General features: G+C 37.4%; 2 protein-coding genes across 2 annotated transcripts in view; one reads left to right on the top strand and one right to left on the bottom strand.

Moving 5' to 3' along the window:
* The window catches only part of LOC131433168 (protein SDA1 homolog), a 144,404-nt gene that overhangs the window by 48,153 nt on the left and 71,097 nt on the right, over positions 1-25,154 (bottom strand). The gene's annotated exons all lie outside the window — the stretch shown is intronic.
* Positions 1,588-17,214, top strand: LOC131433172 (eukaryotic initiation factor 4A). The gene is made up of 5 exons (XM_058600049.1): positions 1,588-1,740; positions 3,125-3,356; positions 7,148-7,985; positions 15,719-15,977; positions 16,530-17,214. The coding sequence occupies exons 2-4, from the start codon at positions 3,125-3,127 to the stop codon at positions 15,861-15,863; spliced, it is 1,215 nt and encodes a 404-aa protein (XP_058456032.1). The 5' UTR covers positions 1,588-1,740; the 3' UTR covers positions 15,864-15,977; positions 16,530-17,214.

Genomic DNA, 25,154 nt, shown 5'->3' with positions numbered 1-25,154 from the left:
TTGAAAATTTAGAATCGATTCAAAACGGTTTTGCCAATCTTATATGGCAAGAATCCGTCAGAAACATAACCGTTAACAATCGCTAGGCGAAATTCTCTGTCGGAAATGGTTGTTGTATTGTTGCCAGACTTTTGTCGGAATTTTGACTGAACTCCGGCAAAAATGGCTGGCAGACATAGCCAGCCGTTAGAGACTTATTTTCCTTAGAACCCACTAACTTAGACGCTATCATTCAATGCAACTGGTGTGTCAATTATGCCTGTAAGTGGCAAGCGATATCCAGGTTTAAGTGAAGTTAATAAAGTAACGATTTTGTACTACTACAAAAAAAATCAATGGTTATTCGGAATTATTTTCAGACTATTTATATCCATTTACATTTCGAATTCGTCACGATGAAATTATTTCGTACAGCACCGAATATTTCCAAGGTGTTTGTGTTGGTTCTAGATATTCGCGAAGTTGATTACTTGTGATGCTGAGCAAATCAGAAAAATCAATCCCACATTCTGTTGGGAATAAATAAGCATGAATATGAAATGCAACACGAGTTCTATCTATTTTTACCATCGAATATCTCCAATAATTATTGTGTTATTCCTAAGCTCGATAGAAGCTCTTCTAATCTACTTTCAATCATAAATCAAATAAACATAGATTTTTCCTCTACTTTACACACGTACAAAAATGAACGCTGAGTTTGGCTGTCAAAATGAACCCAGATAAATGGATGTCACGTAAAACAAACAGGAAAAATCAGTGATGGTCATAATTCTTTCACTTCTTAGTCATGTTTAGTACGATGGTTATTATCGTTTTCCGATAAACTGAAGTAGAAACATTATTTTATTTATCTGCGTGATATTTCTAGTAGACTTGATGTGCGGATTATTTTCAGTGATTCGTTTGACAATGAATTGAAAAAAAATTACATATAAGTAATTTTATGATTTACTAAAAATCTCAAGTTAGAATATTTTTGCAAGACTTTTTCAGGAATCAGAAAATAACCATCAAATTGTTCAAAATAACCCTGCTTTCGAGCAGGATTATTTTTGACGATAAAAGAACTGCTCGACTGTCAAATTTTAATTAAAAGTTAAAATAATTCGCGCGATGATCCACAGCCTAAAATTCAATTCCCAACAAACCTAAACGCGATTCACACACATTTTTATTCCATATAAAAATATATCCGTACATTCCGTATCTGTGTTACAGAGGTGTCAAATTGCTCGATTGCTTTGTAACACTTCTGTCGGCTTTTTCACTGGGTGCGAGTTCGCTAAGCCCGGCTTTTTCCGTCAAGTTGGCTCCTCCGTATGTCAACGTCAATTTCGAAAGTGACCTAAAAGTCAGTGCCTTAGCAGAGTAGCTAGATATACCAATATATCAACAATTATATTAATTTTGAATTTGTTTATCCATCACAAGGATGTCGTTGGCAAAACTATCGATATTTTCTTGATACCAACAAAAATCTCAGATTCTTCACAGGGAAGCTATAATTAATCCCTCGAAACCTTTAAATTGTTTTTTCAATGCTTCGATTTATTGAAAGATCACATTCTGGCCGCTCTGGTTGCATCTCCACCACCATTCCCCAAATCGTCCCTCTGCTCTATTAACTTCACGTCGAAACTTCTTGCTGCAAAACTGACAATATGGCGATCTTTCGCTTGGTTTACAAAAATCAAATTCAGCACGTGTGTAAAGGTGCCAAACTTTAATCGTGAAAATGTACGTGAAAAATTTAATAAATTTTCTTCAAATAACGGCAAAAGCGAGTTTACAGAAAAGACAAGTTGATAGACTTGAAATTGAATACTAATTGTTCATATTTTCGTGTATTTTCGAGAAAAAGAACCTACGAAGTGCTAGTTCAAATTCGCTTGAATCTGAGTCAGTGTCCATGTTTTTCCTCTTCGTATTCTGCTGGCAAATTTATTGCCCATTCATTTATCCAATACAGGATTACCGTCTGTTTCTTGCAATTATTAGTGCTGAATTATTTCGTTAATGTTTTAAGAAATGGAAAGTAATATACTGTTCTACGATTGTAGTGTTTTGTTTTAACGATACGATATTGTCAATAGTATCAATGAGGTGTTCATAATTTCTTTTTTGAAACGTCAAGTAAATTGATAGTTTGTGCGAACTAAAAATGTATTTGTACAAATTGTGTCAATGTTACCGCTCAAGGTAGACCGGTGAAGTCATTGAATCGTAAATAAATCATCGCACTCTAATGCGATAGCTTTTCCGGTGGCATTTAATATAATTGATGGCTAAGTGACCAAGAATATACGGACTGGAAAATGAATCATTTCCAAAGGTTTGTTCAGCTGAGTGTAAGACTAGGTACAAGGAAATGTATAACCAGACATATATGAAGAGAGAAGAAAGGAAACTGCAATGATGAGCAGATGGCTATGTCAACTGTAGTGGTAGTGAGCTTCGTATACTAGAAGTGTTGCCAGAGGCTGATATCCATTGTGTGTTCATTACATCGAACTCCACATCCCCAAATTTAAATATATTGCAAGTATATTCTTCGAATAAGTTCTGTTTATAAATTAATGATTTGTAAATGAATCATTATGCTGATATTTTTGCAAATTCTGCAAATATTAGATCTAAAATACGATTCAATTCAAGTTCTATTGTTACTCAGCAGTTTTTCATTGTTAATATAAAAATGGATTATCAGTCTCATTACTGTTAATTACTGATATTGGTAAATTATAAAATAGAACTGAATTAATTCATTTCACCGTTAAACTGGTGTCACTGGAATGGTGTGAATCCATTGATAGAAATTTTGCATGAAAGTAAGGAACAATACTAATATAATGTAAAGTAGTGAGAAAAGGGAGCAGCAAATTTTTGAGAGAACCCCTAGCATTGGACAATATGTGCACATCCAAGATGACGAAGAAACAAATCCCAGTACAAACTGAAACTCTTTAAACTCGCTTTACGTTGCATGATTAATCGCCATTTCGTAACGCACGACGCAGAAAAAAACCGATAAGATTTTACGTTTTTCATACAGCAATAGCATCCGTATACTAATAGATATATAATATTTCACATTAATCATCTACAAAACTGTCTACTATAGATGGGTGATAACAGACAGGAGCAGACTTACGATGGTCCCGCCGGTATGCAGCCGGATGGAGTGATCGAATCGAACTGGAACGAAACCGTCGATAACTTTGACGACATGGGCCTGAAGGAGCAACTGCTTCGCGGTATCTATGCGTACGGTTTCGAAAAACCGTCTGCCATCCAGCAACGCGCTATTATGCCGTGCATCAAGGGTCACGACGTCATCGCTCAGGCCCAATCTGGTGAGTTGAAAACAATATTGATTTGATTTGACTTTACAATGTTCTTGCTTGGTGATCAGAGATGCCATGTAAAAATTTGAAAAATCTTCAGAAAGGGTTGCAAATGTCTGTATATCCGAAAAAAATCTGCAGTCAGCAAATATGTCTCTCTGGCAGGCATTCCTCTATAAAGTATGATACGCTAAACTGATTTGGCGAGCAAAAAAAAAGGTCGCTACAATTTCAAAAGTATGTAAATTTTGACGAAAGTCTGCGAAAATGTCTGCAGCACTGTTCACGAAATCTGCAGATTTACAGACAATCTGCAGATCTGGCTTCTCTGTTGGTGATAGACATCCAATAGTTAGTATGTTTCATGTTCGGGTGTACGTTATTTGGCCGAATTTTATTTAGCATACATTTGTTTGGCATAAATTTGTTTGGCATAAATCAGTTTGGCATAATCTCGTTTGGCATAAAATAAAAAAGATATACTGTTTCATTTGGCATAATTGTTGTTTGGCATAATTTCAATTGTGCATATTTTCTTTTGATTCGTTTTATTCTGGGAGTAATTTAAAAGATTGAAATACATAACGGCCACTTGGATTATAGTATTTCCGATTAGTGTTCCGATTAGTGATTGGACGACTCGGACTGCGTTACCTCGGCGGCTTGGCGCCGCCGAGGTTGCCTTGTCCTCGTTGTGGTCTGAACTTGAAATTTTTCCCTCATTCCCTCATTCAGATCAATGACTGTCTGAGCATTGTAACTTTTATAGTTATAAGTAAGTATTATCGCGGTAATAATTCATTTCCAGCACATTACAAATTCTAAACTTGTGCTTTGTTTTGCGTATAAAATTGAAACCCTTTTGAAGTTTAGGTGCTCTGTGCCCGATGAAATGTACCTCACATGTCATTGGATTCGAAACGCGAATATATTTTATAGAAAATGCTATCATGTTCGTCTATTTCTGAAGAACTCAAGCCTATGAAATAGTAAAAATTTCTCGACGAGAGAAGCGTTGTGAAACGCTGAAATTATAAGGCCGATAATGTTCGTACCGATTCAGAGTCGAATCAGCCCTCGAGTGAGTCTTAAATAAGAAAAATCTAAACTAAACGGTCCCAAAAAAAAATCGAAACTTAATAGCTCTTAAGAGAATATTTCTTGGTATTTATTTGTTAGCTGAGCACAGCAAAAATTCGTTGCGCTACTGAGGTTTCCTAGTTCTAATCTCTGACATAGCAAATGGCTTTGAGTTAACCAGAGCACTTGTAAACTACAAATTTGTTGCAAATATTCACCGTTTTCGATGGCTGGTCGGGTGCCAATTCAGTCGTTGTCGCTCAGTTGCTTTAATTAAGGGGTTTTTGGTTCCGCTTTGAGCTGAATGCCCATTACTATTTTCATGGTTTTTCGTTTCGTCTTTTACTCATCAGTACATTAGCAGTTCACGATGAACTATTAACGCTCCTAACGGTTCAACCGCTGAGCAGACTTAAAGTTAATGTTATTTTCAAAACAATGCACCGAAGTGCCATGTCTACTGAAATGCCGAAAGAACTAAACTTACCGCCATACGAAAAACTGATGTACTGAGAGAACGAAACTTAGTGTAGTTGCCCTACATTGACCCGTTATTTGTAAGACAGATTCACATGGAACTTATTCAATGTTGTCGAGTTCATTACTACTAAATTCTTAATATTATCATCTATTTAACCCCGGTTTGGCTAATAAATTAAATAACGTAAATCTATCTTTCATTTGTTGAGTTTTATACTTAAAGCTACTTGTTCACGAGAGCAGGACGCTTGGAATCTTTCTGGAATACTTCGGTTTGTTTTACATTTGAGAGCCCAACAACAAAGTTCCGTGCTTAGTATGAATCGAAATAATAGCAGGTTTCTAAGATATTTAAGCTGTCCGATTTAGCCCCTGTCTCCCCTAATAATTTCTTGAGTTTCGGCTGGGGAGGGGGACGCTTGCACCTCTGAAACCCCCTCATGTATATGCGCCTGAATCTAGTAGATGCTTTTCTGGTAAAAGATATGTTCCTATGTTGTTTCTATATTATTTTTCATTCTGGGGAAACAGTTTCTAGGTACTTGCTTCTTCTGGGAGATGGCATTCTGGGGAATGGTACATTATGTTGTATGTCTTTCTACTAAGTAGTTCTTCCGTGAATATGGTTTGCTGGATAACGGTACATTCTGGGATAAATACGTCGTTGCTTCATTTTCTGGGAGATGATTTTCGGGAGAAAGTCGTACAACCCATGAGGACCATTTGTCTTTTGCCTCAAAACACACTTCACATTCAATAATTGCTTCTTAATATGAGTTTATTTGTTAAGCTACGAGCATTGGCTTCGGATTAGCGAATAGCCAGTAGTCACTGGGAACCAGATCTGAACTACACGGTGGAAAATTAAGCAATTCGAAATGTAATTCGTTCAATTTAACGATCGTTGCCATCTACTTGTGAATCGGGGCATTGTTTTGTTAAACACTGTTTTTCCTTGATGTTTGCATTTGAACGATCTAACAACGCTATGTAGTACTTGATATCGATTAGTTTTCCTTTCTCAAGATTCTCGATGAATATTATTCCATGTGCATAAGCGATGAAGATGATACCATCCATAAGCTGCCTGTTGTGCCTGCTGTGTCGCTTCGGATGTTCTTTACCAACTGCACTCCACTCAGATGATGATCGTTTTGATTCCGGAGGGAAGGGATGGATCCATGTTTATCCATTGTTACATATCGACGAAGAAATCTGATTTATTACTTGTAAACATATCCACACACTGGTCTGAATTATCAACACATTGTTGTTCTTGGTCGACCGTGAGTAAACGCTTCACCCACTTTGATAATAATTGTGAAAACATTGTCTTGTGATGTCTTTACGGCCTCATCTATCTCATGAAATTTTAATGAACAATTATATATAACCAATTTGTGACCAGAACGTTAACAATCATCGGTGTCTGAACGACCACTTTTATTTTTATCAAACCAATAACAAATTCTTTTTTAAGATGGAGCATAGTCCGGACAACACATTCGAAGCCTTTACCGAGCTTGTACAGTATTTTTATCATCATGAAGCAATGATAAAATTACACACGAAATGATACTTCATAAACGTCATATGGATTTGACCATGATAGCGCAATCTATGTGTCAGTCACACAATCTATTGGGTGATGTGTTATTCTAATTTCAAAATTAATTTTTCTATGTTCTGAGCTTCAATTGTTTATGGAGTTCGGCCTACCAACGTGGTTAAAGTATCTAAATATCTATTCCAAAAATGGATGCATTGATTCAACACACAAAGGATCAAGATGTATTCTATAAGTAAATTTATAAACAAGATTAAATGTCTACTATTTAAACATTGATCCTTGAGTTATTTTTTCCATTGTCGAGGTTTCCTAGACGACTATCGTTACCATATAAACGTACGAATCCAATTCAGAAACACACCAAATTTGTATTCTTTTGGATTTTTAATCCGCTAATATTGATGTAAACAATCGATTTATTGAAATTTGTTATTTTTCTCATTCATAAAAAGAGAGTAACTGGTCGAACAAAGTAATATATTTGACACTAACAAATCAGCCGCTAATCTGCATCATCACAACGTAAACACTCGAACGTGCGTGATACAAATAGAATGGGATATTTTTATCGTCTTGCTCACCAAACTTCAATGTCATTCCTTTTGTGCTCATATGGATTCGATGTTGCTTTCTTTCGTGTAAATAATGAAATGTTTTGTTTTTCTTATAGGTACTGGTAAAACTGCAACGTTTTCCATTGCGATTTTGCAAAAGATCGACACCAACATTCCAGAATGCCAAGCGCTGATTCTGGCTCCTACTCGAGAACTGGCGACCCAAATCCAAAAGGTCGTAATCGCCCTTGGCGATTACCTAAGTGCTCAATGTCATGCTTGCATTGGTGGTACGAACGTACGCGATGATATGCGTAAGCTGGAGATGGGCTGCCACATTGTGGTCGGTACTCCGGGTCGTGTGCACGACATGATTAGCCGTAATTTCTTGCGCACCAACCACATCAAGTTGTTTGTTCTTGATGAAGCTGACGAGATGTTGTCCCGTGGTTTCAAGGACCAGATTCAGGACGTTTTCCGAATGCTCCCAATGGATGTTCAGGTTATTCTGTTGTCTGCTACAATGCCGGCAGAAGTCTTGGAAGTCTCCACGCACTTCATGCGTGAACCAATAAAGATTTTGGTCAAGAAGGAGGAATTAACACTGGAAGGTATTAAGCAGTTCTACATTGATGTGAAACAGGAAGGTTGGAAACTTGGTACGCTTTGCGATCTGTATGATACGCTGTCCATAACCCAGGCCGTAATTTTTTGTAACACCCGCCGCAAGGTCGATCAGTTGACTGCTGACATGGCCGCTGAAAGTTTCACCGTGTCTTCCATGCATGGTGATATGGACCAGCGTGATCGTGACTTAATTATGAAGCAGTTCCGTACTGGCTCGTCACGTGTCCTCATTACCACGGATCTACTCGCTCGTGGAATCGACGTGCAGCAGGTTTCCCTAGTTATTAATTATGATCTACCAACGCTGCGAGAAAACTACATCCACAGGTGAGTCGTTCTATATATTCAATGTTTTCTATGAAATTATATGTAACATTGAGAGAATGTATTTGTCAGTCCAGAATAAGGCGGCGTAATTGAGATGCTACTATTCCCATGTTATTCATTTATTTATTTCTCGGTGCTTTTGTTAAACGGTGTCCATCACACTTAGAGTGACGGGAACGGTAAACGCGCATTCACAGAATGCATGAGTCCTGCCCATGGGTATATCCTTTTCCAGAAAAAAAACACTCTTCTGTAAGGTATCATTTATTTGATTTCTCAATCTGTTCTTCCCCTCAGCCGTTGTAAAATCTGAACTTAGTTATGGCGGCTTTACGTCAAACCGAATAAAATAGATACATTGGTTTGATTAGTTTTGGGCAGCCACCGAGCAAAAATTTGTCTTGTATTAATTTAGAGCAGTGATTCCCAAACTGGTCCCGACAGCCCACAAGCGTGCGAAAGCACCGCAAAACTAGTATGGCAGATCTACGAGAGATGGTTTTTAGATATTCTTATTATATTTTTGAACGAGATATAAAATAAAAGAAAAAGATTTTTTACATATAAAAATATTCTTACAAGCTCGAAGAAATAGTTATCTAGAAAAATGTGTGTTTTTGAATGAAGTAAAGAAGAGTTTCCAGATATAAAATATTGAAAAGATCTGGTAATAATCTGGAAATAATAAAAGAGAAATTCGTGCAAATGTAGTTTTTACGGCTTGGCCTTTAATCTGGTCCTGTCGGAAGGAAGATGATAATGAGGACTATAAATCTCCAGTCAAGACCCCAGCCCCCCAATCCTTTTAAAAATATTGTCTATTAGCTGCATTACACGGCGTTGCTCGGAGATGTTTCGTGAAGGCAATGTCCGCAAAAAAAAGATACTCTGAATGCAATGAAACACAACATAGACGGCAACCCGATTGAAGAGTATTGTTCAATACATGTTCAGATTGTGCACGAACGCCAATATTCAATGCGTGTATTCGCAATTGCTCGACTCAGTACCGACACGAGACGTGTGACTACTGTGCCGGGTCTGAACCGGACCGGAAAGGTTTGAATATACCTTGAAAGAAATGCTTTCGTTTATTTCCTGTGCCATATATGAAACCTATGACATTTCTGTGAATATCGATTTACCTGGAGGACCAAGTGTCACAAAAACCATTCGGATCGAAAATTATCGATGTGTGTTTCGACTATATATCGGACCGCGGTTTCCAATTATGCCAAATAGGATTGAAACGATACAGTTTTGAACAAACAAATGCAACTTTCAATAAATTTCATTTCCATGTTTCAAAATGAATACTAAGATTGAAATGATTATATCTTTTCAATTAAATGAAATAAAAATGTTGACGATTATATTCATACCTAAAGCACCCTATAAAGACATTAAAGTTTTTTTTCATTTTGTATTGCATTCCCACTTTTTTTTGCACTTGAGTGGCCTTTTTTCTACGTGATGGCATGTTAACGAAAATCCATAGTAGTTACTCTATTATCATTGTTTACGCTTATCATTATCAGTGCATACATCAGCTAGTGCAGTTTATGCAAAATCCAATTTAGCGAATGGAGCTTTGCTTGATAACATGTCTCTGTTTTTTTTTAACGAATTGAATCCAAACATGTTTGAAACATATTGATAAGGTTATTTCCTCATCTGCAATGATTCATCGATTACTGTGCTCTTTTACTTTATAAGGCGGAGTAATAAATAGTATTCACGCTGTGCAGATAATATAAGATATGCATAGACTTGTTTTCTCTGTATTTGATTATCTATTCGTAACACTTTCGGGACAGTTGAGAGCTGTGTCCATACACTAGTGTCATTCCTAAGAGCGATTCACCATGGAACTTTGCAATCACTGTGAAAATCGATTATTTAAAACGAGGCCCTCAGTTCGAATCAGTTCGTCGAGGTAGCAAAATATACAAAATATACTTCAGGAATCGTACTTAAGCAGTTTAATTCGGAATTTCTCGGTACGTTTATATTCTTGCTGTATTTCAGAAATGTTCACTATTTTTAAGGCCTTCGTCTTCCATTGGTGATGACGTCACGATCTATTATAATATAATTTTACAGATATACACTGTTAAACTTTTGTTCACTGTTCACTGGTTCGATCTACTATTTAGTACTGCTCTGTAATTCGGGATCCTATCTACCGAAGCAGTGCTCATAGACTCGAATCGATACAACGTAGATTCATTCTATCGTAGATTTCAACGTTTACTATAGAACAATACGCTCTAACTATCAACCTAAAAAAGTCACAAGTTACTAATCGGTCCCGATTGTAAAATCTACAGACGCATTGTGATCCTAATGATAATTTCTAATGCTAAGTAAAAAGTTGGTTACTCGATTGAACGATCGTCGATAAGTGTTTGACTCATAACGAGTTACATAAGGTTTTGGTAGTCGAAGAAAAGAATACTAGATGTGTGGATGTGGATATTTCACAGGTATACTTGATCCATTTGATTCTTCATTTTAAGATACGTGCTAAATTGGGTGTCCAAATTATTGCTTATTAATGGCGTTTTTGATAAAAAAAAACGCTGGTGGCGTGGATTGCTCTGATTTTGCACTTTCAAAAAGGCAGAGAAACACCGTACGAATATTGCATTTCTGCTCGAAAGTGCGAAACCAGAACAATCCACGCCACCAGTGTTTTTCAATGAAAAACAGCATAAATGACTGGAGAAATGCATGACTATTCTGGAAATACCAGTGTAGATAGGAGAAAAAGTTCTCATATAATACACCAGTTGTGGATTGTGTGTAATGGAATCAGTTAAAGAATATTGGTCATTATGAACGTGAGTTTAACAAGTCAGAAAAATTTTGAATGAATCAATGAAGAGATGATTCTGTAGAAGTGCTAAGATCAAACAGAGATTTGCCTAAGTGATTCCTAAGTGCACATAATAAGTGCAACACTCAAGATGATTACAATAATGGATTGAGACTGTCATTGTATATTTCATTTTCTGTAAAGGATGCTAAAATTGGTAAAATCAATATCAAATTAAAATTTAAGCGTCGTCTCTCCAAGCAACCAAAAGTTCCAAAATACCTGAAAAATATCCTCGCTTTCTCGCTGCTTAAAAGCTGCACAGCGGGTGAAAGATATTCGCGGTCCTGTTATAGAACAAGTAACACAATTGAAAGTACAACAACAAGATCAAAATGCCGAGATGGGATACCCTGCGGTATTTCAGGTGCCGTAAAAAAATCGAAATATAATCGTAAATTTTGACCACTAGATGACGATTCCAGAGATATGATTGTATCCATCGAAGGACGTCGAGTTCGTCGTCCCAAAACCAAATCGATCCAAATTTTCAAGTTTGATGTCATGGTTAATTCTATCAAATGTAGAGGAAAGATCGGTGTAGATGACGTGCGTCTGAAACCTGTTTGACAGGTAAGAGGTAAAGGACAAGAGATTGGTAGCTGTGAAACGTTTAGGCATCAGTGTTCGGAATTATCGATATATTGAAAAAAAAAACTTTTTGGGGCGATTAGTGAAATGAACTAAAAATAAAAATTAATTCCAAAGCCCCTGATACGTTCCCCACTGTCGAGCTATTGCAGCCAGCGGTCACCAGTCGCCCTGTTAGTGAGAACGCGAAAGGGGTCTTCCAAACCATCCCAGACGGCAAGTACAATTCAGCTTCAAACGATTCAGGCGTTGATTCACTTCCCGTCGTTTGCACTTTTGTCGCACGATCAATCTACTCAACCGCTCTGCACTTGTACTACCAGAACGTTGGAGGCATGAACATGCACATCAACGACTATTTGCTGGCTTGCTCGGATGATTGCTTCAACATCATCGCTCTTTCGGAGACGTGGCTTAGTGATTGTACGCTATCCGTTCAAGGTTTTGGATCCAACTACGAAGTCTTCCGTACCGATCGCAGCCCCTTAAATAACTCAAAAACTATTGAAGGCGTGGTGCTTATCGCAGTGCATCGTCGTTAGAAGGCGCAATTGATCGAAACCGCATCTGGTAAATGCGTCGAGCAGGCCTAGGTGCGTTTGAAACTGGTCAATTTTTCCCTCTACCTTTGTGTGATATATCTTCCTCTGGACCGATGCCGCGATCTACCGCTAATCGATGCACACATACAGTCGTTGCAAGAAATTACTTCCACTCATGTACTACCCGTAGATGAAATCTTGGTTGTGGGAGACTTCAACTTTTCCAGCAGAAAATGGCAGACAAGTTCCGGTGGCTTCTTCTTTCCTGATCCGGCGCTCTCCACTTTCCACATTGGCATTACAACCATGCTCGACGGCTACAACCTCAACCTTCTTCGACAGTCGAATCCTGTCGTTAATGAAAATAACCGGATGTTGGATCTTTGCTTTTCAAGTAGAGAAGATGTTGCACCAAAGATTAGTGCTTCACCGTTCCCTCTGGTGAATTCTGTTCATCAAGTTCTCGATGAATGTTCTCGACAACGATGATGTCAATGCTGCTGTAGACGTTTTCTAATGTTATGAGCTACGCAATCGACTACTATGTACCGAAACGATCGAGACTGCGGACCCGGCATCCACCATGGCTGACTGCGGAAGTGAGACATCTGAAAACGACCAAAAGAGCCGCTCTGAAGAGGTATTCTAAACATGGAGGATTTTCCCTGCGTAATCACTACGTGCAGATAAATCAGTTGTACAAGAAAACCGTTAAGCGCTGCCATGCCAACTACTTGAACAACGTACAACGAAAACTGAAATCAAATCCAAGGTATTTCTGGAAACATGTGAACTCGTCAATGAGCTTTGGAGATCGTACTAGTTCGTGCACACAGGAAATCTGCCAGATGTTTGCGGAAAAGTTTTCTAGGGTTTTTTCAAATGAAATCCTGACTCAGCAGCAAATTGCAGCCGCAGCACTTAACGTTCCCCTGTCTAATAACTCATTGAACTGCATCAATATTGACGAAGACTCAATACGGACAGCAATTGTAGGAATGAAATCCTCAAATTCTCCATGCCCTGATGGAATACCGGCAGTTATTCTTAAAAAGTGCTCGCGTGGAGTAATCGCTCCCCTCTGCAAATTATTTCGAATGTCTCGCTACAGAAGTTTTCCCCAATTTATGGAAAGCTTCCTTTATGTTCCTAGTCCACAAGAAAGGCGATAAAAATGATATAAACAACTACCGCGGTATCACTTCCCTCAGCGCTATACCAAAGCTGTTCGAAAAGGTTATACTGACACCAATTTTCAATCACTGCAAGCAATATATCGTCGATACTCAACACGGTTTCATGCCTAACCGCTCAACAACCACAAACTTACTATCGTGTTTGTCTTATGTGTTTGATGCAATGTCTAACGGTTTACAAACGGACGTTATCTACACAGATCTTTCCTCCGCTTTCGATATAATAAACCACGACATCACGGTTGCTAAGTTGGATTCAGTTCGAACATTCTTCGTTGGTTGCAGTCGTATCTTAGGAATCGTCGTTTAGCAGTTGAAATTGACGATCATACTTCCGGAGAGTTCCTCGCATCATCCGGAATACCACATGGAAGTCATCTAGGACCGTTAATATTTTTACTGTACTTCAATGATGTCAATTTTGCCTTGGAATGTCCTTGCTTATCGTTTGCTGATGATCTGAAGATCTATCTCATCATCCGCAACTTAGAAGACGCAGCCTTTCTCCAGCGACAATTGTTAATCTTCGCAGATTGGTGTAAAGTTAACCGTATGATTGTAAATCCAGACAAGTGCTCGGCCATTACGTTCACGAGGAGAAAAATGCCATTGCATGTCGAATATTTTCTGGATGGATCCTTGATTGGAAGGTCGACTAGCGTTAAGGATCTTGGCGTCCATCGACTGTCCCGTTTTGCTCAACGAAGTTATTATTAATGTGCGACCCAGAGCTCTTCGCAACAGTGCATTTCTTCGACTTCCTATACGACGTACCAACTATGGCGCAAATGGTTCTATTATTGGTTTACAGAGATCGTTCAACCGTGTTTCATCTGGGTATGATTTTAATGTGTCACGAAGCAGAATACGCACAAATTTTCTGAATATTATTAGGAATTATCATTAGGACCAAATTGTGTCTGTTGATTGTACATAAATAAATAAATATCAATTTTTCTCTGGAAGGTCCTCGCTTATCGTTTGCTGATGATTTCAAGATCTATCAAGTCATCCACAACTTAGAAGACGCAGCCTTTCTCCAGCGGCAATTGTTAATCTTCGCAGATTGGTGTGAAGTTAACCGTACGATTGTAAATCCCGACAAATACTTACTGGGTGGATCCTTGATTGGAAGATCGACATCAGTTACATTGTAGCTTCCCGTAGCTCAGGATTCTTAATGAGAATGACTAACCACTTTACAGGCGTAGACTGTCTAAAATACCTTTACTGCTTGCTTGTTCGTTCAACTCTCGAATATTGCTTGGCAGTTTGGAACCCATGCTACCTGAACGGTGCTCATAGAATTGAGGGCATACAGCGCAGATTTGTTCGCTTCGCTCTTCGCCGATTGCCGTGGACCGATCCTCATCAACTACCTAGTTATGAAAGTCGCGGGTTATTAATGGGTCTCGACACATTACAAGTGCGACGAGAATTATCACGCGCTTTGATTATAGCAGATATATTCAACGGTAGGATCGACTGTCCCGTTTTGCTCAACGAAATTAATATTAATGTGCGACCCAGAGCTCTTCGCAACAGTGCTTTTCTTCGACTTCCTATACGACGTACCAACTATGGCGCAAATGGGGACGGGTATAGCGTGATGGGTAAGTCGATGCCTTTCACGCCGCCCGCCTGGGTTCGATTCCCAACCCCGCACATAGGGTCAGAAAGTTTTTCTGGCCCGAAGAGGCGAATGACATTAATGTTAAAGCCTCTATAATTGCAACAAAAAAAAAACTATGGCGCAAACGGTTCTATTATTGGTTTACAGAGATCGTTCAACCTTGTTTCATCTGGGTATGATTTTAATGTGTCACGAAGCAGAATACGTACAAATTTTCTGAATATTATTAGGAATTATCATTAGGACCAAATTGTGTCTGTTGATTGTAAATAAATAAATAAATAAATTGATTTAAAAATAAAAATTTATTCCATGTAATTCCACTATATATAAAAATTTCCTATTTCGCCACTAATGTCACGATATAGTAACAGACACAGATACCAGTATTTCGGTGTGCTATTTACAACCTTCATCAGTGTATCAGATTTAGAACGGAACAGATGATGAAAGTTGTAAATAGTAATGTAATATAGTAATGCCTTTTGTGTAGGTAAATAATAATCACGTGTTTATTTGAAAATAATTTTTGAAAAACGAGTTCAACGCCTCATCTTTGTTAATGTTTAGAAAGTTATGTACATAGAAACGTTATACTAGATACTAGAAAAGGTTAACAGCGTGTCCGTCGAAGGGGCTTACAAAATCAGGCTATCGATAGATAATACCCTCAATGAGAAAGCATTCTAGCAAATCTGAAAATGCCATAGTGCTCTATATTTGAGGCAAAGAAAAACAAATCATCACTTACAAAACTGCAACTAATGAATCTCACATCAGTGCAGTAACAGTAAGATTTAACATATTATGTGTAAAAATATAAAAACTACAAAAAATCTATAGCGTTGAACAATCACTAATTACAATTTTTCGGAATCTCAATCTTCTTTCAGAATCGGTCGAGGCGGACGTTTCGGCCGTAAAGGAGTTGCAATTAACTTTGTTACTGATGCTGACAAACGAGTGCTGACTGACATTGAAAAACATTACAATACAACAATAGAAGAAATGCCAGCTAATCTGGCTGATATGCTGTAATTCCTACCAAACGTACAGCAAGTAAGAGAAACAACTTCAACAACAGCAGCATAATCAGTATCAAGATCAGCATCAGCAACAACTAACGAACATCAGCAAACCGAATACGATCAGGCAAGTACCAGCAACACACTCCAGGACGACGACATCGACTCATTAAAAAATTATTAAAATTCTATTCTCAAACTTTTTAAGTGTGTCGTTAGTGAAATCATGATACACAATACATTATTATCCATCAATTCGCGTTTGAATCAATTGTTTAGATTCTTGGAAAATATATTTTTAAACAAATATATATGCTTATAGAGAACATCTATATGCTACGAATAAATTGAATCTTGCTATAACATTTGGATAAGGGGCTCACATTTATTTATAATTATACTTGCTTCATTATTTTTGTTGTGATCCAAAGCTCTATTCGAATTAGAATATCATGAAAAATGAAATTAACAAGAACTTGCAATTTGTTCCGTTGTTGAAGTGTCAGCCATAACTATAAGGTTATATCCGGCTGAATGAGTGAACAATCAGTGCAGCCAATTAAAACATATTCGACATTTACTTGACAATATACTCAACTTTAAACAAGAAAAATATATCGTTCATTAAAAAAACTACATTGTTTCTTTTGTGTTTTTGTTTTTTTTTTTTTCATTTCAGGTGTCCGCGTAAAAATCCTGTTGTCAGATTATACAGAATCATTTCGGAAAAATAAAACAATTACATGTGTACTAAAGAAGCAAATCAACAATCATCATCAAGTTGAATAAATAACGAAAAGGCAACAAAACTATTTAGACACAAAGTAAAGCAACCTACACCTTTATCAACTCTAAAGAAACCTCCTATTTTTCTATTCTTTGTTCAAATTCCTATACCTTACATAAATGTAAACTCGATAAGTGCTAGTTAGTGTCAGTTAACGCAGGTAAAATTATTGAAACTATCGACGGCCGTGACCACTGTTTCGGGACCTCATCTCGGCGAATTATGCGTCCGCACGATATTCGTAAGGCCATGATTGTTCGTCGGGATGAGGGCCCGAAACAGTGCAGCAAAGCGAATGTGGGAGCTACGAGGTGAATCTAGCATTAGTGAAAGTACTTTTAAGACAAAACTCCCAAACGCTAACAGTCAAACATTAGACAATGATGTAAAGAAGTTGGATGGAGCGGGTAACTGAACAACATAGACGAAGTCATTCGGCAATTCCTGAAATACTATACGTCGTACCGCTCTTCCAAGTCTGGTTTTGAATTTAAGCTTTTTCGGTTGTAAATTTTTTGTTTATCAAACATGGAATCAATTATGGAAGCGTCTGCATATAATAAATCAATACAGCCTATTCGTTCGTTTTGCTACTATTTGTTCAACGTATGTTTCGGTGTTTCTAACTTGTGTCAGTTTCAAAAATCAATGGGACAGGGACCATTGTCATCTCTTCCAAATTACCTGTCAGTTGGGAGAGATTCTTTTACGTGGAATACATTTTTGTTTTTTGTATAGTGGTGCAAATTAGAAGTTCATGTAAGTAAACATATGGAACATAAGTAATTATATTATTTCATCAACTGATTGGAAATATTGCTACGCATCCATTTGAATGACTAAAATTATGTATGATCGTGGTATGTTTAAGAGGTAAAAGGTTTTTACCCCCTAATTTATGCTAGATGCACATAACCAATTTCATTTGACTTTACGTTTCTTCTTAGACTCAGTGCGTAGCAGTTTATGTTGAACTGCTACCTCCGACCTGACGGTTCAACATAAACCGCTAGGCAGACGTAAAGTTAATGCTATTTGCAAAACACTTCTTTGACATCATAACTAAGTGCAATATCAAAACTGACGACCAGAACGAAACGCGTTTCGGCTCGCTAGCCGTACAGATTGTGATATGTCTAAGAGATAAAATCAAATGAAATTGCTTATGTGCACTTAGCATAAATTAGGGGGTAAAAACCGTTTAATTCTTAAACATACCACAAATATGTATGATCGAGCCGAAACGCGTTTCGTTCGGGACGTCAGTTTTGATATTGAACTTAGTTGTAATGTTAAAGAAGTGTTTTGCAAATAGCATCTTTATGTCTGCCTAGCGGTTTATGTTGAACCGTCAGGTCGGAGGTAGCAGTTCAACATAAACTGCTACGCACTGATGAGTCTAAGACGAAACGTAAAATCAAATATGTATGATCGATTATACATGATTTAAATTTGAATGAAAAGTGAGCAATGTATTATTTGTCCGAAACGCGTTTCGTTCGGGACGTCAGTTTTGATATTGAACTTAGTTGTAATGTTAAGGAAGTGTTTTGCAAATAGCATCTTTATGTCTGCCTAGCGGTTTATGTTGAACCGTCAGGTCGGAGGTAGCAGTTCAACATAAACTGCTACGCACTGATGAGTCTAAGACGAAACGTAAAATCAAATATGTATGATCGATTATACATGATTTAAATTTGAATGAAAAGTGAGCAATGTATTATTTGTCTGATCATAAATCTAAAACGCTTTGCTGGATTACGGACTTTTCCCACAGATACGATAGGTTTGAGGGCGTAAGCATCGCTCTGGTTGCACAGAGAGCAGACATCCAAGCTCATACAAACTTATTTTGGGAACCTGTGTAAAGCATTCAAGCAAAGACATCATATTAACAAGATATCCAGCTCTCAAATTTCTCGAACAAATCTTTGGCAACATCCTTTTTTGCGACCATGGCGCCCTCAGGCGAGTCAGCATCGTATCACGTACATAGAAGTAGGGGAGAGAAATGTCAAATTCGTGCGCGCCAAAATAGCAGCACTGCGCACCCATAGAATTGACATGATATGTTGAATGTGACACCGTGCGATGGCGTTGCTGAACTGAAGATTGATTTCGCTCCAAGCTGACAGGGTATGATTCAAGTGAAATTGGAATAAAACGATTGGTGGTACCGGCTCGGTCAGGTGTGATTAGACCTTTAGTGTCAGTAGAATCGTAGGTTCTGTACGCTATGAATCGGCTGGAAATCCTGTTGACACATGAGGCCAAATTACACAAAAGGAATGTAATACCAAGCTTTGCTTTCCTTTGATCGTGTTGTTTATTCTGTGTTCCTGGACGTCGACAACTATAACACAGTTGAAACAAATAGAATGGAAAACAGGTAAAAAAAATGTTGACAAATGTAAAATTGTTTAGAAGTTTGCAGGGATAGCTAACACTTCTGATTATATTACGGGTGTTTCATTGATTCTACATTCTACAGGTTTCATGAAAGTCTGCGTTTGTCTACGCGAGGGAGGGGAGGTTTTGTGCAAAGTCTACGTTTAATTCTTTTCATTCACACAAAAATTACGGAAATTAGCCAACCTAGCCAGATTCGAAAAAAAGAAAATGTATAGCATTGCTGAATTGCGAACTTGCGGAAAATATATCTTTCCTATTGTTCATCCGGTAAAGACGTTTGAGAATCATTGGATCTCATTGCCGCTTGTGTATCTGTAATAATTGAGAATTGATGACACCTTCCTGTGAACGACTTTTAAAGTTCACGATATAACTGAACTAACTTTCAACACAAATAGTGCATTTCTGCGCTCGCCTTGGGGCTTGTACTATGATCTTATCAAAAAACAAATTTTAAAGTTTAAAATTTTGGTCTACGTGGTTTATGAACGGTCCCTATGCTATCCCAACCCACATTATCGAAATGACGGAATGCGTAATGAATTCTTACTCGACTGCATGATTTTTCAGTGCTCGATCGGTTCAGTGCTAGAATTTTCGCCTGAGTTGGCAGCTCGATCAACCTGATTGACAGTGACATTATAAATGTCATTGAATATTCGCTCATTTTATGAATGTGTTAGTGTGAAATTTAAGCGACTTAAGCCATTTCACTACACTCCAGATAGAGGAATGGATGATGCTGACTAAGGTAGGCCGTTTTGTTAATTTCCAGCGAATTTCAATAGTTTATATTGGGATTCTAAGAAGAACTGGTTATTTACTAGTTCTGTATATCCGAAAAACATGAAGTTTTAAATTTGTATATTCAGTTATATAATGTTTTCGTTTAAAAATAAACTGAAAATCAGCACGAAAACGTGCAAAATCAGGAAAGAAGAAGAAGAAGACGAATTGACAATTCAGTCCGCATCTTCTCACTCAATTCCGAATGATTTCCGAATCAACCGGTTGTAGGCGAACCGGTTCATTCGGAATCGGTTGTTGCACTGGAGTTGGAATTGATTCGGAATTCATTATGATTTCCCCATGAAATTCCGAATGAAAATTTCTCGCCGATTCGGAATTGATTCGGAATCCATTCGGATCTGATAATGTGGAAAACATTCGAAGGTCGGGGGAAATTCCCCACTTGTACGCGGCGGGCAGATTTCCCCCTAGACGGCTGGCTGTGTCTACCAGCCATTTTTGCCTGAATTCTGCCAGAATTCCGGCAAAAGTCTGCCAACAATGCAACAACCGTATCCGGCAGAGAATTTCGCCTAGCATTTATTACGGGTCTGTTTCTGTCGGATTCTTGCCATACAAGATTGGCAGAACCGTTTTGAATCGGTTCTGCATTTTAAGCGTCTTGGTTTTATTTTTTCAATAAAAGATACATACAAAAGGCAATAAGTTATTGCCCTTCATATATACTAATCATGGAAAATGTTATTGTCAATAACATTGCTTTCTCAAAAAAGGAGGGTAATAAACAAGACACGTACGGCAAGATAATGATGCAATTTCGCCTGGACAATTTTGACAGCAGCCGGAATCCAGCCAGCCTTCTGACGGTGGCCAAAATCCCTCACAAGCGGGTCACAGCGCAACCCACTTGGAAAAAAATGCTTAACGGTGGTCGTTCGTCGGTCCAATACATTGGATCTTGGTTCAATGAACGTCCAATCAATCGTTCAACGGGAGTCCAACACGGGACCTTCGTTTACAGATTTTAAAACAGACCGTTGAACCACAGACTAACAGACATGACAGTGTGAGTAAATGCTTATAAAAATAGTTTCGCGTGATGCACTAGTTCCACCTATATTGTACTGCGCGAACTATTTACTATCTGTACACCCCTTGTGTTATGTAAAAGTTTTTTTACTAGTTGGTTTCCCCTCGTTTGTCAACACCGATCAGCTGCTTGCAGGGATGCCTGATTCCATCAAAATATTTGAAAATGAATCGTCACAATAAATTATTGGATTACGTTGATAATATATTTAACTTTTTCGCGATGTTGGAAGGTAACCATTTATTTGACTTAACGTTGTTCATCTAGACTATTTTTTATTGTGTTGGTAATTTTCACCCGAAATTAAGTGGCGACAGACCAGCAGCAAGTGAATATTGTAACAAAACGGGTTCGATTTTGTATTGCGTTGGAGGATGAGAAGTAGGCACAATTATGTATAATATAGTTTTGGCAATATGTATTAAATCTGTATCCTGCATGAAATTCACATGGACGTATACAAATCAATACATTACAGGTAATTCTGTATGAATGGCAACTCTGTTGGTAAATGAAAAAAATAAACACAGTCTAGATGACAGACAGGATGTTTTTGATAACGTAACGTGGCGACATCATGACACATGTGAGTACTGTCCCAAATAAAGGAATATTCGAAATGACCGTTAAAAAGATTGAAGAATCTAATTTGAGTGTCCTGTCTGTTAGTCTGTGGTTGAACCGAGTGCCATTTTTTTTCGTTCAACAAACCCGGCAAACAGAGGCCCATTGTTGAGCCATTTTTAATATGAGGAGTTGGAGCCCCGTTGGACTAGTTTTACTGGAGAACTTCCGAAATTTTTGCTCATATTTTTTAAAACTAACACTACATACCTGTACAATACTTCTACAACAACAAATTTTCTTTCTATATTAAGTTTACACCTAATTTTCACGTCCAAATAATCATTCAACGGAAGGCCAACACGAGACTTACGTTTGCCGGTTTTTTTTAAATGAACACTACATACCTGTTGAACACTTCTACTTTATGTAGAATAACAACAAATTTTCGTTCTATATGAACCAAATTTCCATTCTATTTTTGTAGGAGTAAAAACAACAACAAATCGTTCCAGCAAACTGAACGATTATTTCGTGCAGTATGCCTTCTCAACAAACGCTCAACGAGCAACAAAATATGATCGCCCGCTTGTGAGGAATTCCGGCAACCGTCAGAAGACTGGCTGCATTCCGGCTGCTGTCAAAATTATCCAGGCGAAATTGCGTCATTATCTCGCCGTACGTGTCTTGTTTATTTCTGTCTTCTTCATTTTTTCTTTTTTTTTGACTTCATTTGATATTCGTCAATCCCGCATGTACATACAAAAAACAAATCATGAGATTCTGGCAGAATTACGGCAAAATGGCAGGCAGACCTAGCCAGCCGTCTGGGGGGAAATCTGCCCACCGCGTACAAGTGGGCGCTTGCTGAGTGGGAAACCAAGCAAGGAGAGCTGCTTCATTCGTTGATTAGTTCATGAATTTGTGCGCCAGCTGATGACTATGCTTTATGAGGTTAGCATTTGGTTGAATGGTTTTCATTCTCATTTATGGGAACCCACTCAGTAAGTGATTATATTTTGTTGGTCGTTGAGCGTTTATTGAACGGTATACTGCACGAAATAATCGTTCAGTTTGCAGGAACGGTTTGTTGTTGTTTTTACTTCTACATAAAAAGAAAGGAAATTTGGTTCATATAGACAGAAAATTTGTTGTTATTCTAAATAAAGTAGATGTGTTCAACAGGTATGTAGTGTTCATTAAAAAAAATCGGCAAACGAATGTCTCGTGTTGGCCTTCCGTTGAACGATTATTTGGACGTTGATTGGACCAACGATACAACGTATTGGACCAACGAAAGACCAACGTCGAACATTTTTTCTAAGAGGGTACCGATTTACAGTTTCGGCTTGTTTATGATTGGCGAATTATGGCTGTAGGACCTTTTTTGCTCACTAAAATGACACGGCCACCATTTTCTGGTAAGAAAGTTGTGTAGATTCATATACAGATATGATACAGATAAATTTCTGCGCCTGATACAGATTTTTGGAAAAATGACCGGTAATTTAGGCTGTGAACCATTTCGCGGTTAATTTTAACTTTTAGTTGAAATCTGACATTTAATTGGTTATTTTGTGTCGAGTAGTTAAAATTAATTAAAACTGCGATCCATTTCAAAGTTTAACGAATGGAAAGTTATTTGGGTTTATTTTGCACTGGAAATAATTTTAACTAAAGAATTGTCGCCCGTTACTCCCCAGCACTATAGCTGTTAGGTAAGGTAAGGAAAGTCAATAGAGTAATAATAATATTTTTCCGATTACTTGACTATCAATCAACGAAATGTGATAAAGTCGGATACAATATCTTTACTTCAGCTTTAAGAAGCAATACAGCAGAAAAAAAAGTCGCGTAAAAAAAACCGCATGAAAAAAGACCGCATAAAAAAGACCTCAGTGTACAATTAAGATAGTCATTTGGAGGTTTTTTATAAGTTGCACAATTGTTATAGTTAATTTCCTCTAACTTATGATGTATTTTTTAAACTTGGACAAGACAAATGATTTGCTCAATCAATTGTTTCAGTTATATCCAATTTTTTTTTGTTTTTGATTATAGAGGTTTTAACCTTAAGGTCATTCGCCTCTTCGGACCAGAAAAACTTTCTGACCCTATGTGCGGGGTTGGAAATCGAACCCAGGTGGGCTGCGTGAAAGGTATCGACTAACCCATCACGCTATATCCGTCCCCGAATCCAAAGTTGTTATACAAAGATTTGTTCGGAACTTTTCCGAAATTTAACATATCTAACATAAATAACAATTCTGCAACAATAGTACAACGGTTTTATTATTATATGTCGTTCGCACTGATCGAACCAGTGGCAAAATTCAGCTGTGTATGAAAGTTGCTCATTCTGCGTGGCGAAAACTTGCAGATATCACCGCGATTGACACTATTTTGGGTGCTGCAATCACATGACGACACTATTTTGGGTGCAACATTCACTTCACGCAAAATTTTTGTTTTGGTGTTGGATAAAATGAAACGACATGGGAATAATATTATCGGTAACATTTAAGGAAATTGTGTGAGAAGTGTACGAATTGTTGTAGTATTTCCATAACAGGCGGAGAATTTTGTTATCGTTTTGGAACGTAGTGGCATGTTTTGAAAGATCTAGGCAGATAGTCGAGTTGGTGTCAGTACTGAACTCCTTGCTTCCAACGGATAACAAATTTGAAATTCATTCAGTATTTTGAAAAAGTATATATATATATATATATATATATATATATATATATATATATATATATATATATATATATATATATATATATATATATATATATATATATATATATATATATATATATATATATATATATATATACATATATATATTGATTGTGATCTATACAGTCTACGAACCCAGTAGTAAACTTTATTTTTTTGCAGTCTGGACTACATTATCAAAACTATCCAATCAGAAGCATGAAATAAAACGAGCCCCTTGTTGTCATGTCTCGTCTATTCTGACGTGCCGAAAGTAACGAAACCAATTAGGTTTTTTATCGTGACGACACAAATGAACAAGTATTCATCCTTGACAGTTCAGCGGTACTGTTTACAAACAAGCTTAAACAAAAATCGAAGAGCACATCTAAAACAATCATCTTTACACTTTGCAACTAGTCACTTTTATTTAATAAATATCAAAAACGAACCGTATTCAATCGTGAACAAATGTTTTAAAACTTTATTTAGGCGATACGGACCGTAAATGGTCTGATCCAATTTGTCAATAAACAAACAAAAGAAATTTCTGTTTACAAATAGTACTGCTGGACTGTCAAAAAGTGTTCATGCGATTGAGGTTAGCAGTGACGGTAAAAAACCTAATTTACGGCAATGCTGGCCACCAATAGATAGTAGTCATTTTAGGGTTTGGAACCTCTTGGGTTCCGGTTTGTGTTAAAGTGCACATGACCAGTTCGTATGACGTAAATATCCATCCAATTAACAAATATTCTGCCATATATAGCTTTGTACTAAAACGTTACGTTAACATATATTACTTTTTTTAACGTAACGCGTTTTGTAACTAGAATATTTTTGTGCCAACAACTTTTGGTTTTGTATACACGCTTCTCGATCCATACTGCTGGTTTATCATAAACTATATTATATTGAACAAAATCCAAAATATTTTTATCGGCCAACACCCATTTCAAAAACTCTACCATAAAATTAAAATT

Source organism: Malaya genurostris, chromosome 2 (genome assembly GCF_030247185.1).
Source record: "Malaya genurostris strain Urasoe2022 chromosome 2, Malgen_1.1, whole genome shotgun sequence".
Classification (NCBI taxonomy): domain Eukaryota; kingdom Metazoa; phylum Arthropoda; class Insecta; order Diptera; family Culicidae; genus Malaya; species Malaya genurostris.
Note: the sequence above shows the minus strand (reverse complement) of the source record. Positions and strands in the feature narration are given on the sequence as shown.

What these genes read in the sequence shown, in the direction of transcription:
- LOC131433172 (XM_058600049.1), top strand. Translation starts at nt 3,125, where the DNA reads ATGGGTGATAACAGACAGGAGCAGACTTACGATGGTCCCGCCGGTATG. An exon ending in CATCGCTCAGGCCCAATCTG is followed by an intron (nt 3,357 to 7,147) that starts GTGAGTTGAAAA and finishes TTTTTCTTATAG; the next exon opens with GTACTGGTAAAACTGCAACG. An exon ending in CGAGAAAACTACATCCACAG is followed by an intron (nt 7,986 to 15,718) that starts GTGAGTCGTTCT and finishes ATCTTCTTTCAG; the next exon opens with AATCGGTCGAGGCGGACGTT.